Source organism: Silurus meridionalis, chromosome 2 (assembly GCF_014805685.1).
Source record: "Silurus meridionalis isolate SWU-2019-XX chromosome 2, ASM1480568v1, whole genome shotgun sequence".
Lineage (NCBI taxonomy): Eukaryota > Metazoa > Chordata > Actinopteri > Siluriformes > Siluridae > Silurus > Silurus meridionalis.
The window spans coordinates 28,426,104-28,442,518 of record NC_060885.1 but is presented as its reverse complement, the minus strand read 5'-3'; the positions used below and the strand labels follow the sequence as shown (position 1 = coordinate 28,442,518).

General features: G+C 34.1%; 1 protein-coding gene across 1 annotated transcript in view; it reads left to right on the top strand.

The window, feature by feature from the left end:
* The first annotated feature begins 12,553 nt into the window (after positions 1 to 12,553).
* Positions 12,554 to 16,415, top strand: part of syne2b (spectrin repeat containing, nuclear envelope 2b) — a 107,908-nt gene continuing 104,046 nt past the window's right edge. Inside the window, 2 exon segments of the mRNA XM_046872909.1 lie at positions 12,554 to 12,653; positions 16,235 to 16,376. Of these exon segments, the coding sequence (XP_046728865.1) occupies positions 16,289 to 16,376 (88 nt within the window). The 5' untranslated portion in view covers positions 12,554 to 12,653; positions 16,235 to 16,288.

The following is a 16,415-nucleotide window of genomic DNA, read 5'->3' as shown; positions in this document are numbered from 1 at the left end:
GCACTTAATCTCCTCCTATAACATTTCACAAGATTGGAGAACACAGAGAGGATTTTGACCATTCTTCTTTGCACAATCTTTCTAGATCATCCAGTGTCCTGGGTCCTCTCTTATGCACTCTTCTCTTTAGCTCGCCCCACAGGTTTTCGATTGGGTTGAGGTCTGGGGACTGAGATGGCCATGGGAGGACCTTGAGTTTGTGACTGCTGAACCACTTTTGTGTAGATTTTGCCACATGTTTTGGATCATTATCCTGCTGAAAGACCCAATGACGACCCATCTTCAGCTTTCTGGCAGAGGCCATCAGGTTTTATTTAAAATATCCTGGTACTTCAAAGCGTTCATAATGCCATGCACCTAACAAGGTTCCCAGGGCCTTTGGAAGAGAAACAGGCCCACAGCATCACAGATCCTCCACCATACTTCACGGTGGGCATGAGGTGCTTTTCGGCATACTCATCTTTTGTTTTACGCCAGACCCACTTAGAGTGTTTGTTGCCAAAAAGCTCAATCTTAGTCTCATCTGACCAAAGCACACGATCCCAGTTGAAGTCCCAGTATCGCTTAGCATACTCCAGGCGTTTCGTTTGTGAGTGTTACTGAGAAAAGGCTTTTCCTTGCATGCCTCCCAAACAGCTTGTTGGCATGTAGAGAGCGTCTGATGGTTGTTTTGGAGACTCTGTGACCCCAAGATGCCACTCTTTGATGCAATTCTGTGACGGTGAGCTTGGGAAATTTTTTTACTTCTCTTACCATCCTCCTCACTGTGCGTTGTGGCAAGATAAACTTGGGACCTCTTCCAGCCTTGTTTGTCACTGTTCCAGTTGTTTTAAACTTCTTAATGATTCCTCTGACTGTAGATACCGGCAAGTTAAGGCGAGTGGCTATTTTCTTGTAGCCATTGCCTGACTTATGAAGGTCGACACACATCTGCCTTACTTGAATGGTGTGTTCTCTTGTCTTTGCCATGTTGACAAATGGGTAAGAGAATTAGGCCTCTGTGTCACGTCATATTTATACCCCAGGAAACAGGAAATCATGAATTACTAATTAAAAGTCCCTAGATACCCTGACCAACCTTAGCAACTACAGAAAAATATATATATAAAAAAAAAAAATTAAATTTTTCAGAGGAATTGTTAGGGGTGCCAATAATTGTGGGACACATGATTTCAAGTTTTTTTTGTTTTCTAAATGTATGATTTTTTTTACCACCAAAGTTATGTACTTAAATAAAAGGTTGGATTTTTCTCTTTTTTTGCATTTGGGTTCTATGTTGTTTTAAAAAAAAGGAGAATTTTTAGAAGTCCACGACCACATCTTAAACAGGGGTGCCAATATATGTGGAGGGCACTGTATATAATATTATATATATATATATATATATATATATATATATATATATATATATATATATATATATATATATATATTTATCCTTTAACTCATGTTATATAAAACTGAGTACAGTAGTTGAGAGATACGGTCCAGAGGTGGGAGGTAATGAAGTACAAATACAGTACTTTGTTACTGTACTTAAGTAGATTTTTCTGGTGTCAGTACTTTACTTCACTATTTGTTTTTTGGACAACTTTTTACTTTCACTTATTAAATTTGTTATACAAATATCTGTAATTTCATTACATTAGTTTTAATCTATTTGGTGACACGATCAATATATTTTCTTCTCATTGGGCATCATTTTAAGCCCATCAGCGTATTTCCTCTCATTGCGCAACTTTTTCAAGCTTTTTCTCTCTTTTTGTCTGTCGTTCCTTTTGTTATCTCATTTCTTCTTTCTTTCTCCTCCTCCTCATCTCCCAGATTCTTTCCACTCCTTTGTCTGTCCTCTTTCTGCCCATCCTTCTTCACTTTATCTTCTCCCCTTATTACATCTTTTTCTTCTCCTCTTCTCCTATCTCTCATTTCTTCTCTCTCACTTCATGTCCCTCTGTGTCTGGTTCAGCAGTCAAATGTATTCTTATATCCTTTGCAATTTATACATTCCCCTATTACACTCTTTCTATCAGTCTCTTTTCATCATGTTCTCTCTCTCTCTCTCTCTCTCTCTCTCTCTCTCTCTCTCTCTCTCTCTCTCTCTCTCTCTCTCTCTCTCTCTCTCTCTCTCTGCCCCTGCATAATCTTCTCTCCTGCACTTTCTCTCTGTTTTTCTTCCTCTTTTTGTTGCTATTTCTCCTCCTCCCACTCTATTTTTCAGACTGTCATCCTTCCCTTTCTGTCCTTATTGCACGCTCACCTCCATCTCTTCTTTTCCTCCTATTCTCTCCTCCCTCTTCAGTCCTTCACACGTTATTTTCCCATAACAGCAGCCCAGTGAATCCTCAATCTCTCTGCTATCTGTCTCTTTAAATTTCTATTTCGATGCTCTCACTTTTCTGTAAATGTCCGTCTCTTTCAGTGAACCTGTCAGCTGGACGCTTGTCCTCTCTCAGACAGTCTCAGCCAGACAGAACGAATCATTGTCAGCAAATTTTTCACGCAATCAGATTGAAATCCACAATTTTATCTGTAACACGTTAATGCAAAATCATTTTAATGGCATTAATTTTAGTAACGTGCGATTAATGCAGCGTGCATTTCTGTTTGACCATTTCTGTTAAAAAAATATGAATAAATAAATAAAAAAGAGGTGAAATAAAAACGACAACGCTAAACACATATTCACGATGCCGTTTCTTAACTCAGATATAAAAAAAAGTCTTATATCAAGCACCAAAACCCCTCATGATGCATACATCCTGAAATTAAAACTGTCCATGTAAAAACATATCAAAAGTTCAGTTTCGTGTCGATGTACGTAATTTAAAACATTGACTTTTTAATGCTTTTTAAATTACTTTAAAACATTTGCAAGAATATTTTTACGAGCCGCACTGTCATCTAAAAATGTAAACAGGCTTGTCTGCTTGTAAAGAAAGAGAAATAATGGGAACCTGGTATTTCTGTTCTTTTTTTCCATGTGTCTAATAGACATGAACAAGTTCTTTAAAAAAAAAAACATCTATTACCTTTTTATGTCTAGTCTTCATGCTTTATGTTGAGGATGGTTTCGTTAATAATAAACATACATTTGCATAAAGTATCCATATTTGTTTATGCCCATGTTGATTGGAGTATTAAAAACCTGAAGCGTATAAATTTAAGGTACATTTAGAACAGAAAAAACGTGCAATAAAATTGTGATTAACCACGAGTTAACTGATGACAATCATGCAATTAATCTCGACAAAAAATTTTATCGATTGACAAGCCATAATATATATCTTTTGGCTTAAATCTTAATTTTTTCTTCTTCATCAACTTTGAGGAAAACATTGCACTAACAGGTGCAATGATGAAGAGATAATCAGTGTTATTCACTTCACTTCACTTCACTGCTCATCATATATATATATATATATATATATATATATATATATATATATATATATATGTGATGTCTAGATGACTGGGTCAGAGCATCTCTACAACAGCAGGTCTTGTTCACGGTGTTCATGGTATGCAGTGGTCAGTATCTACCAAAAAGTGCTCCAAGGAAGGGATAACCAGTTGATGCATTTGTGGAGCGAAGGCTAGCCGTCTGGTCCAATCCCACAGAAGAGCTCTTGTAGCACAAATCGGTTAAAAAGTGAAAACACACAGTGCATCACGGCCTGCTGCGTTTGGAGCTGCGCAGCTGCAGAGCGCTCAGAGAGTCCATGCTGACCCTATATACCACCCAAAGCTCCTACAATCAACATGTGAGAATCAGAACTGATTCATGTTGCAATGGAAGAACGTTCCGTTCTTTTTTTTTTTTTACATTTTGTGGAGGCTAAATGCATACACAACACTTTTTCTAGGAAAAAGATGACACCAGGGTACACTGGAAAGAAAGTGAGCCAGCAGTGGCAGTGTGATGCTTTGAGGTAATGCTCTGCTGGGAAACCTCAGGGATATTAATCTGTTATGTACCACATTTTACTTTGTTTTTCTATATAAATGGATGGAGTAATTTTTTACTGCTTTAGTAACAAAAACTATGAAAAAAATGATTGCCCCTTATCTTCCACTGAAGTATTTTTTGTGTAACACTATGATTTTTTTTGTCTTATTGTTTTCCACTGATGTTTATTACTTGTATGAGAAACGAGCAGATACATAAAGTTAATCATCTGCTGAACTCGACTCTGTCTAATTAGCTGTTTAATTCAGCAGCATCTCCTTTCTCCTGCAGCAGACATCGTCCCTCCTGGTTCATAACAGACACAAGGTATAAATTAGTTTGGAAACTGCTGAAGACGTCTGGCTACAGTGCAGGTGGGAAGAAGTCAGGAAGTCAGGAATTAACAAGGTGGAAACAGACAAACTCTGGCTTCTGTAGTTAAAGGTAGAGGATTAAAGTGCAGTGTGTATACATGTCTTTTTTAACTGAATGAAGAATTCAGAGATTAATCAACAAAGTTGGATCATTGGTAGTTGCTTTATAAGTATATATTTTATTTGAGGATTTTTTTCTGAATGCCAGCGGCAGTGTTACTTTAATATTAATATAAGTGCAGTGTTATTGATAAATTGTTCAGAGTGGAAGAGATCTAGGACATTTAGCTGCTTGCTCTCTCTCTCTCTCTCTCTCTCTCTCTCTCTTTGTGAATTATTATCGCCCAGCTGGTCTTTCTGCAATAATCAGATCTTTTTTTTTTATCCATCTTTTTCTCTACGTATCATTCTGAACTTGATGAGTTTTTCATTTAATGCTTAATTGCATGGAACTGATCCAATAGGCGGGGGGTAATTTTGTCAATTACTCCATGCCTGACTGCAGGGCTGAGTTGTGGCCAGAGGTAAGGTTTAGCAATGCAAGAAATGGAGAAACGGCATTTGGAACGCTCTTAAGCAAAACGGAGCAGAACTCAATAGCTGATTTCAGAAATCTGAATTCAATTAAACCATATTAAACCTGAAAGATATTCCAAAGTTAAACATTTAAATCACACTCAATCATCCACCCACTCTGTCACTCACTTATCTGATCACCCACTCATTCACACACTCACTCCTCCGCATACAAGTGCAAGTGAGTAGGTGGATGAATGAGTGCATGGATGAGTGAGTGTGTGTGGAGGAGTGTGTGGATGAGTGATAGAAGTGGGTGGATGAGGCAGTGTGTGTGGAGGAGTGTGTGGATGAGTGATAGTAATTGGGTGGATGAGTGAGTGTGTATGTGGAGAAGTGTGTGTGTGAGTGAGTGAGTGAGTGAGTGAGTGAGACTTTGTCAATGAAAACTAGTGATTTAAAAGGACCGTAAATATTTCAGTTGATTCTTTTCCTGCCTCTTCTTTAATATTTTTTAACAATTTTATTTTTATGTTTGTGTGTGTGTGTGTGTGTGTGTGTGTGTGTGTGTGTGTGTGTGTGTGTGTGTGTGTGTTTGCACATGCATGCATGCAAAAAACAGGAGTGGATCAGTTAGATTATTCACCTAAAGCATGAAGTGATGAAGCACTGGCTGTTTCTCTGTCACTGTGTGAAATCATCCTCTCTTGTGTATTATTAAAGAAATGCTATTAAATACCAGCTTCTGTATAATGTGCATTAATAATTTCTTTCTTCTCAGATTTTACTCATTACTGCCTGATATGAGAAAACTGAATCCTTTTGAACAGGTGAGGAGGCCAATACAGTCAAAACAAGGTTAATAACCAATGCAAATCATATTTTCAAGAAGTTTGCTTTCTGCATAGGGCCATTATCATGCTGAAACAGGTTTGGGTCTCCTAGTTCAAGTGAAGGGGAAATTTCATACTACAGCATCCAAAGACATTCTATATAGTTGTATACCTCCAACTTTGTGGGAACAATTCGGAGGAGAACCACATACGACTTTTGTCTATATTGTGAATATCTGGATTGTTTTTTTTGTAGCAATTATTTGCTTATATATTTTTTTCAATATTAATTATAAAGTATGTTGCCATTTAAATGTAATCTTTGTCCGCAGCACTTGATTTTGGTTAAGCAACATTAGTAAAGGTTAAAACCTCAACATAGAATGTAAATGAAAATGAGTTCTATCGATATAATTCTACAGTTTGTTTTATAGAAAGTAAAGGATGATGCAATTTTTCCAAACTATAACTTAAAACTACGGACATGCATTTGGATGAAACTATTTCTAGTGATACCCTGATGATGATGATGATGATGATGATGACGATGACGATGACGATGATAATGATTACATTGCATAACATTCTATAGTGAAACTAATCCAGCTTGAATAGGGCTACAGTGTTTGTTTTCCATATTCGAGAAATGGGAGACTCTTCAGTTCATGTAAAGCATGAGAACACAAACATGTGCACCAGACTGTGATTTAGGATGGCTTTTTGTCTTATAAACATCCAGTACTGCCATTATGCACACTGTGTTCCCTCTTCTATTCCAGTCACGTTGCAAAACTAATCATTTTATGGATGAGTGGCATCAAGTAATCTCTTCATGTAATACAGTCATTTAAATCTAATAACTATACTGTGTGAGATGTGAGAATATTACGTTTTAGTAGGTCTGAATAATACCAGAAATAAAGCTTTTATCAAATTTTCATGTTTTATTAAATTTACTTCTTATTTTAGGACATTTATGTAAACTAAAATAGCTCTACTGCAAGCTCAAACCTTTTTCTGTTGAATGATTATTTGGGTCAAAAAAAAAAAAAAGCCTTTAACTGCTGTCTGGTAAAATCACAATCACAGTTGATAACTCTGCTTTTTTGTGGCATTGAAGAATTTAAATGGAGCTTCAGTCAAATCAGCACTGATGTACAAAACTGTACAGACAATCCATTCATCCTAATATTTATCTATATTTTATGACCTGCATCACTGAGTCAATATAAATTCCAACCAAAAAATGAATTGTTACAGTGAAAAAAGGCTTCTATGACCAAAAGGAAAGCAATATTTTACACACGTTTTCAGACAGTATTCATTAGGAGGTCTGTCTAGTTTTATGTGCAGACAAAATAATTACTTGTACAAGATGTACTTCCTCATAAAACACTATAAAATGTTTCTAAACTCTATAAAGAATCGGATTCATATTATGATGTGTATTTTTTTTAATAGTTTTTTAGAATATCTTTGCATACAGTATTGTTTTACATGCACAGTATCTGTTACTGTACACGTAGGTATAAATGTTCAGAGATTGATTTAAAGACCTGATTAACGTATCACAATGAGATCATTTTGTTAATTAAATCATATAAATGTTTCTAATAGTTTAACAGGTAATGAGGTGATGAGGGTCTGATTGTAGACATGCGTAATGGTTTTCTGCCAAACTGTGGCAAACTAATGGTGCGTTTGGGATAATAAGATGCTTAAATGTTGGGGCAGGAGGACAAATTCATTATCCATTAACTATCCTGTACTGTATCTAATAACTCTGTGTGTGTGTGTGTGTGTGTGTGTGTGTGTGTGTGTGTGTGTGTGTGTGTGTGTGTACACGTGTAAGCATATGTGCATTTCTTATCTCCCACGTCTTACAGCGCCCCCAGCAGGCATTGGTTGTGATTTGCAGTCTTCCACATCCAGGCTTCTGGGCCTGGATAAAATGCTGGAGACTCACCGCAGACTCTTAACTCGGGTAAGAAATACAGAAAGGCACAGATTAGAGACGTGGCATAGAGTCTGTAAAAACACACATAGAAGGCACGTGTTGTGTTAATTTCACTGCATAAAACATGCTACACAAACATTTTATACTTTTATACATATATATATATATATATATATATATATATATATATATATATATATATATATATATATATATATATTTGTGTTTTTTTTTTTTATTCTTTCCAAAAATATTTTCCAACAAAAAACACCATTGCGATAATCAATATAAAGTTCCAGTGATAATATAATATATTGAAAGAATTTTATTTCAATGTCCCATTTTTAATTCAGTTATATGAAATAAGGTTTGGAAGGACAGGTTTCATTATTTATTTATTTATACCGAGAAGGAGACACTGCTAAGGGAAAAGGCTGGTTGCAATGGAAGAAGAAAAGAAACTGTCCTGTTTATTAATATTCCACATAACTATAAAGGCATAACTATAAAGATGTGTTAAAAATATCAAAATGCTGTTGTATAAGAGAAATAAAACACTGCAAGATAAAACATTTTACCACATCCTTGATTAGACTCAGACTAATTAATGATATTACATCATTGTGTAAGGCCTTTTCCAAACAGTGAGATGTATGTGTGAGTGTGGGATTGTGGATTAATCCTCACCTTAGGCATACTGAGTATTACTGGCTAGTGAACTGGTTAGTTAGTCATCCATCCACACAAAGTGAGACACACTTAGAGCCAGAGATATTGGTACCAGGTTTATTTTCCCACCTCAGGACTCAGATGGGCTGAATCATATCCAGTCAAATTAATATCCGTGTCAGTCTTAGAATTGCCCAGAGTCTTTATTAAAGTCAGAGTGAATTAGCAGTGCACTGGATGAAAAACATGAATCTCGAACCAGGACTTGTTCAGACACATCAATTCACTGAAAAACTTCTCATGTACATCACTTTCTTCACATAACTGCATGAAACTTTGAAATATGAAGCCATGGTAATGGATAAGAACAAGCAAACACAAAAGCTTAAACATTTGATGTATTTCTCTATATATTTGTAACATATATTTTTTTCATTATAGAAGAATGAAAAAGAAATAAAACGTAAATATTTTCATTACAGTATTTTCATACGTGTCATGGTTCTTTATAATTACTATTTAACAAGATTTTACTACTTCACTTTTATTATTATTATTATTATTATTATTATTATTATTATTATTATTATTATTATTTTATTTTTTATTTTTTATGGTAGACCACACTGAAAAACCCCCTTCCCAGGCAAGCATGTGTAACTAGTTTGAGGTTATATTTAGAGCGTTTCGAGTTTCATTCTCAATGACGCGAATCCCCCTTAAAGCGGAAGTGACGAAAGATTCACTTTACTGATTTGATTCTTTCAACCAAAACAAATTTGTTGAATTAATTAAGCTGTCATCGTATTATTGGTTTGATTTGTCATTATATTTATTATTTAAACTCCAAACGTTAGTGCTGAACCTTGTATTCAATTACTTTAATTACGTTAATTATATTATTATTATTATTATTATTATTATTATTATTATTATTATTATTATTATAGTCCCACCTAACTGCACAAGTAATCACAGGATTTTCTTTAAATCTATCTATCTGTTGTTTTTATTATTATTAGAACTATTTTTACTAGAATTAGAGAAAAAACAACAACAAAAAAGAAGAATTAATTTATTACTTATTTTGAAGATTTTCTTTTTTTACATTTAGTTCATATACAGTACCAGTCAAACATTTAGACACACCTTCTTCTTTAGTGTTTTTTCTTTATTTTTATTATTTCCAACATTTGACAATACTGAAGATGTACTGTATGGAATTATGTGGTAAACAAAGACGTGTTAAATATTTAAGATTGTCCAAAGTAGATGCATGTTGAGGTGTAAAGGTGGCTACATAATTAAGGCCTAAATAGTCAAAATCCATACTTCAAATGAAAATCAGAATCTCAGATTCGAGAATCAGAATTGTTGGACCTCTAGGTTATGTAAGATCTATTTGTTCAAGAAGGAGAGTGATGGAGCGCTGCATCAGATGACCTGGCCTCCACAATCACCCAAGCTAAATCCAGTTGAGATTGTTTGGAATTAGTTTGACCATAGAGTGAATTAAAAGCCGCCAACAAACACTCAAAACCTCAAAGCTGCAAAGCTGTCATCAAGGTAGCGACTTTCGAAAAATATAAAAAATATATAATTCACCTGTTTTAACTACATAATTCCATCTTTCATAGTTTGGATCTTCATTTACAATGTTGAAGGCAATTAAAGAAAGCAAAACCACTAAAGGTGTGTCTAAACTATATATTGGAAAACACAAGAAAACACAAACACCTATGAATTTATATATATATATATATATATATATATATATATATATATATATATATATATATATATATATATATATATATATATATATATTACAGACCAAAAGTTTGGACTCACCTTCTCATTCACAGAGTTTTCTTTATTTTCATGACTATGAAAATTGTAGATTCACACTAAAGGCATCAAAACTATGAATTAACACATGTGGAATTATATACATAACAAAAAAGTGTGAAACAACTGAAAAATGTCATATTCTAGGTTCTTCAAAGTAGCCACCTTTTGCTTTGATTACTGCTTTGCACACTCTTGGCATTCTCTTGATGAGCTTCAAGAGGTAGTCACCTGAAATGGTCTTCCAACAGTCTTGAAGGAGTTCCCCGAGAGATGCTTGGCACTTGTTGGCCCTTTTGCCTTCACTCTGCGGTCCAGCTCACCCCTAAACCATCTCGATTGGGTTCAGGTCCGGTGACTGTGGAGGCCAGGTCATCTGGCGCAGCACCCCATCACTCTCCTTCTTGGTCAAATAGCCCTTGATGCCTTCAGTGTGACTCTACAATTTTCATAGTCATGAAAATAAAGAAAACTCTTTAAATGAGAAGGTGTGTCCAAACTTTTGGTCTGTACTGTATATATATATATATATATATATATATATATATATATATATATATATATATATATATATATATAAAATTTCATAGGTGTTTGTGTTTCTTGTTATGAATAAAATAAAAGAATATATATATTAACATAAACAACCCCCTTTGGGTTTATATAACATGGTATTCTTTGTTGTATCTCAACTTCTTAAAATCTTTTATTTAATTAATACTCTTTCAATAAAACAAATAGAGTTTATAGAGTTTTCTTTTTGGCCCTTAAACCCACAGGGGTGTCTAAACTTTGTGATACCAATAGTTTTCCCAATAATTTTTTTTTCAAGAGTCAAAATAAATTTTGAAACTTATACCGATACTTATACAAAATATGTATAAAATGTTTCGATAAAATTCTTACTGTTAAAAAAATGTCCAGTTGAAATATTTATACTCATATCCAGTGTAATATTCTGCTCCACATGAAATACTGTAATATCTTCATATCCAAAATGATCTGTATGGTATAAAGTATCGCTCTCTGGAACGATTCTGCTAAAGAACTCTAAATCCAGCCAGAAGATGAGGGTCGTGTTTGTGTTACCTCTTCTGCATCCTCAGCTGTTCTCAATTGTGCTTTATAGGGCGTTATAGATGCTTTGTCATACTCGTAGTATTGCCACAGTTTTTTGACATGTCACATGAAGCTTCATCATTAACTGGAGTGAAATAACTCCGGATTTTGTTTTTTTTTCTTTTAGTCATGATCTCAGCCATGCATTTGAAACAAAAATGAGTGAGCGAACGCTGTCATGATAAGCGGTGATACATTGGAAGAATATATAGTTCCCACTCACATTCCTATTGAAGTATTATAAATATTTATATACTATATGGCGTATTAATATTATTTAAATATTCAAAACTCAATTATTAATAAAAACAACAAAAACAGATAGGATCTATACTTCTATTTGAGAATCGATCCTTTTGATACAATGCCACTATCGAAAATATTGATACTTTAGGATCAATCCGCCCATCCCTATCCACCTGACCTCCTCCTGGCTGCCTGCCAGTGTGTGTCTGTGTGTGCGTTTGTTTGTAATAAAATAACAAATGCAGAAATAAATAACGAATTTTAACAAGAACCACATTATGTTGAAGGTGATAAAACCCGGGAGATGTTTCTTCAATGTACCCATTTATCTCATGTAAGTAAGAGCTTTATAATATATAACCAACGGAGAGAGAGTTAGCTTAGCATAAACTCAGCGCACGAGACCTGCTTCACCTGATGGTTTGGCTTTTACGAAAATAAAAAAAGTTTTGTTTTATAAGTATAACAAAATAAGAAGTACATTTTTTCAAGGAATTTGGGTTAGTTTTTTGTGAAAACCTAAAATAAACTTACAACCCGAAAACCGAAAATTCATAACATCACTTTCAGACAAAACAATAATAATTGCTACAAAAACTATAAAATATAAACTATGAAAAAATATAAAGAAAATATAAAGTGGTGTAAAGTGTCAAGGGTATGGTGCACTGTGTCTTATTAGAATATTAAATTATTATTTTCTGTTCTGTAAATAATTAATTATTATGTTCTCCCGAATTATTATAATTAATTAAATTCCCCATTATTGAGATTATTGAAGAATTTAAGAAATTTTGAGTCAGCAATTTCGAGACATTTTATTAATTTACTAAAACAGACATGGTTTTCATAATTTTAGACACTCGTTGATATCGAAATTATTTTCCCAACCCAAAAAACCGTGTAAAAATTTGCGTAAATCTGTTAGAGAGTTTTAGAATCGACTCTCATAAATGACTCACTGAACGACGAGTCGATTCTTTCAGTAGTGGATCAGCGGCTGTGAACGCGCATTATTGAGGGGGTGAAAGAGGAGAGGGGGGGCGGCGCGTGTCACGCGCACAGAGCTGCGCTCATTCACAGCAGCATTTGCAGTTGATCTTTTATTGGACATTTTAACTTTCCTTGGACTTATTTTGCGATATGTAAGTATATATATATAGTTTTTTGAATTAGTAAATAAACCTGTTTAACTAAGTTGGGTTTAAAAGTTAGAAAACATTTTTTCCCAATTAATTTGTCAAGAAACTGGGGATTACTGAGTTAGGTTTAAATGCAGAAATTTGTATATATTTTAATATATACTTTCCATTTCAGCTCTGAATCTAATATTTTTTTATCATGCATTTGCTTTGACATTAATTTACATGACCCCAGGGAAAGGAATCCTCAATTAATAATTAATAATATAACAAACATATATATATATATACAGTCTAGTATATAGTCTAGTATATATTTCACCATTCATACAATGCAGTGCATTTTAACATTAATAATAAGTGTAAATATAAATGATAATAATCATCCACATGTGTATGTATTCTATCCTCCCAGATAGTATTTATCATGTAAGATATTTATTTCTGTGGAGCAGATACTGTTTGCTATGTTGTGACTCTTGTACTTCTCTTGCTGCTGCTGTTGCTTCTATTTTGGGCCTTCACTCTCCTGGCATTCTGTAGGGTGAGAGGTCACGTGGCTTTTGGCCCGCTGCTATGCGTCAGGTGTTTCCCATCCTACATTTCACCACTGGTGTTGTCATTTTAAAGGAACTATTTGCTACAGATGAATTTGTTTCTTGTAGGATGTAATAAAGCCAATAACGTACGCCGTATAGTAACATTATTGTTGTCATAATTGTTTTATTCCCCAGTGTCACTACCTTAAGTTTGGAAAAAAAACCTTCTCTGTAGTAGAGTTCAAGTAGAATCATATGTAAACGTTCAAAGCATTTAAAAATAGTTTACAGAAGCATTTTTAATTAAAGTGTGTAGAAATTAAGAGTGTAATGTTTGTTATTTGTAGTGTAATATATATATATATATATATATATATATATATATATATATATATATATATATAGTATTGATACTGTGATGAACTATGAAAAATACACTTTTTCAGGTAGAGCGTGTATAAAACAATATAATTTTATCATTTTATAATGTATATATATATATATATATATATATATATATATATTTTTTTTTTTTTTAATTTTTCTATATATTTAGATTTTATTTACAAAACAAATGTATACCCATTAATGCTGACTGTTTTGTACATATACATACACCTGAATAGATATTAATTTGAGAAGCCTGATTTTATATTATGAAACTATCATCGGTTGGGGTGGAAATTGGGCACAATACCAGGCAAAAATAACAAATAATTATTGAAATATGCCATAAAACCATTTTTTAACTATTAGCTTAAACCAAACAGGTTCCTTAGAGAAAACTAACAAACTAACTAAAAAACCCAATCTGATGTTTGCCGTATACAAGCTACAAAATGACAGGTAAAATAAACAAAGAAAAGAAAATATATATTATTTATTTACTTATTTTGTCCACTGCTTATACAATTTGTAGTTATTTTTTTGTTTTTTTGTTTGTTACAGTATATAACCATATAACTGCATTGTTTTGTGTGTGTGTGTGTGTGTGTGTGTGTGTGTGTGTGTGTGCGTGCCAGATTATTGTGCACTGTGCTTGATGTTCTAAATGCCACAGCTGCTAATGTGGTCACCTTTCTTGTTTGACTTCCAACACAGATAAATATATTTCTGACCTTTTCTTCCTCCATGTTCATTTAACAGAGGTGACTATTTCAGTCTTGCATGTTCATCACTCATCTCTTTATTCCTTAATCATGTCTAGGTAACATGTCATTCTGTGGAATCACAGAATGGCAGACAAGCTGGTGGCTGTACACCGATTGGCTACATATGGCTTTTTGACTGCGCTTTATATAAATAAAAATATAAAAAATAAAAAAATGACTTTAAAAACGGTAACCGCACTGTACGGTGTTTTCTTTATGTTTTAGTTTGAAATTATTCCAAACTTTGGAAACTTTCTGGTGTTTTCTTTGGCCTGAATCTTCTCCTTTCCCCTCACTGTTTTCTCCCCATTCCTCCATCTTTCATTCTGCAGCATCTACTGTGTTCCCTGTCCAGAGCGCTCCAGAGTTTATCAAGTGGTGCGTCAGTAATAATGGTCCGTGGGAAACACAGTGCTGTGTGTTTAGTTAAATTTACTAAAATTTTCGTAATCAAATTACTCAAGTTACTCGAGGAATCATTACAGCCCTAGTTTAATTGTAATCCAGGCTCACATATGTATCATTATATGTAGTTTTGCCAACAGGCTGCTGACAGAACTGTTGATTTTGATATTACATTTATATGAATGTCTACAAAAATATAGCAGAATAAAAAGAATGCAGGACAATATTTTGTATTAAAGGAAGTATGAAGGAAAGATGAACCTTAACTTGTCCTGATCCTGAAGTGAATTTCGCAAGCTGAATTTTATAACTTCTGCAAACCAAATTTTTGTCTAATCTAAAATTGTCTAAATTATTTTTCTGTAGAGGGTAAACTGTGTGGTTCTCTACAGACTGCTTTCATTATGTGCAGCGTGCCTAAATTAACACTCTAGCTGCTAAAATCTTGTTACCATGACCCCCCTACACACACACACACACACACACACACACACACACACACACACACCCCAGTGTGATTGCTAGTGACTTCTATATTTGCCCCTTTTATCTGCCTCAGCGTTACAGATGAAATGACACAGAAAGCTCTCTTGAACTATATGCCTTCACTACTTTGTAACCTGTATCTTATCTACAGAGAACCATTTAAGAGTGTCAGAAATGGTCTAAAGGGTAATAACCTTAATCTGACTTGCTCATGCATGTTCTAGGAATCTCTTATGTTCATGTTAATTGGGCAGTCATTCCAGTTGAAGTTTCATTGGTGGTTGAAATGTACAGCCAACAGCCCTGTGTGTAGTAGGCTTTATTAGAATTTTGCCAAGTGTACTAGCCACATAAATTGTAGGAACATATATTGTAGGAACTATAGTGTTGGGGTTGATGATGAGGTCAGGTCTCTGTGTAGGTTAGTTAAAAGGGACATTGCCATGCTGAAATGGGTGAAGAGAAAGAGTATACAAGGACTACAACACTCTGTACTTTACAGCTTTGAGCCACTCTTTAGGGATGAAACATACATGATGATACGACCCTTGTGTACAAGTTTTTGCCCTGAGTATATATCTGCTGTAACAATGGTAATCACAGGAACATACGTCATCAACTTTAGATGGTAAATGGATAAATAAAGCATCATGTGTTTGTTAATTTTGTCGAAAAGAAAATAAAAAAATTTTGATTATTGGAAAAAGTAATAACAGTTCAGGCTGTGCTTTTATTCACTGGGGCAACAGTATGTCCATTTTGTGTCAGGCTGCATCACAACAACCTGTCTTGCATTGTTTTCCGATAAAAGCTCCCCCCTGAGGTGTTTTATTCCTTACATGCTGCACTGCTGATTAATGGCTTGTGGTAAAGGATTAAAATAATGATATAAACAATATTAAATAATATATATTATTAACATTATTCAATAATATTATAAATAATAACATTTGTATAATAAATAAGTCCAGTATTGAATTTGGTTTCTATATGATTTTCTCAGATTAACTTCATGTGTTAGTGGAGATCTGATTTGGTCTGGCCTTTTGAGGTCACCATGGCATCAGAGAGGACCTCGGAAGACCCATGCGTGGAGCGTGGTTCAATCCCACTGGACATAGATGATGTCCATATACTGCTTCAAGGTCAGTGCATATATTTCTGTTATAATTATTGTTTTCTTG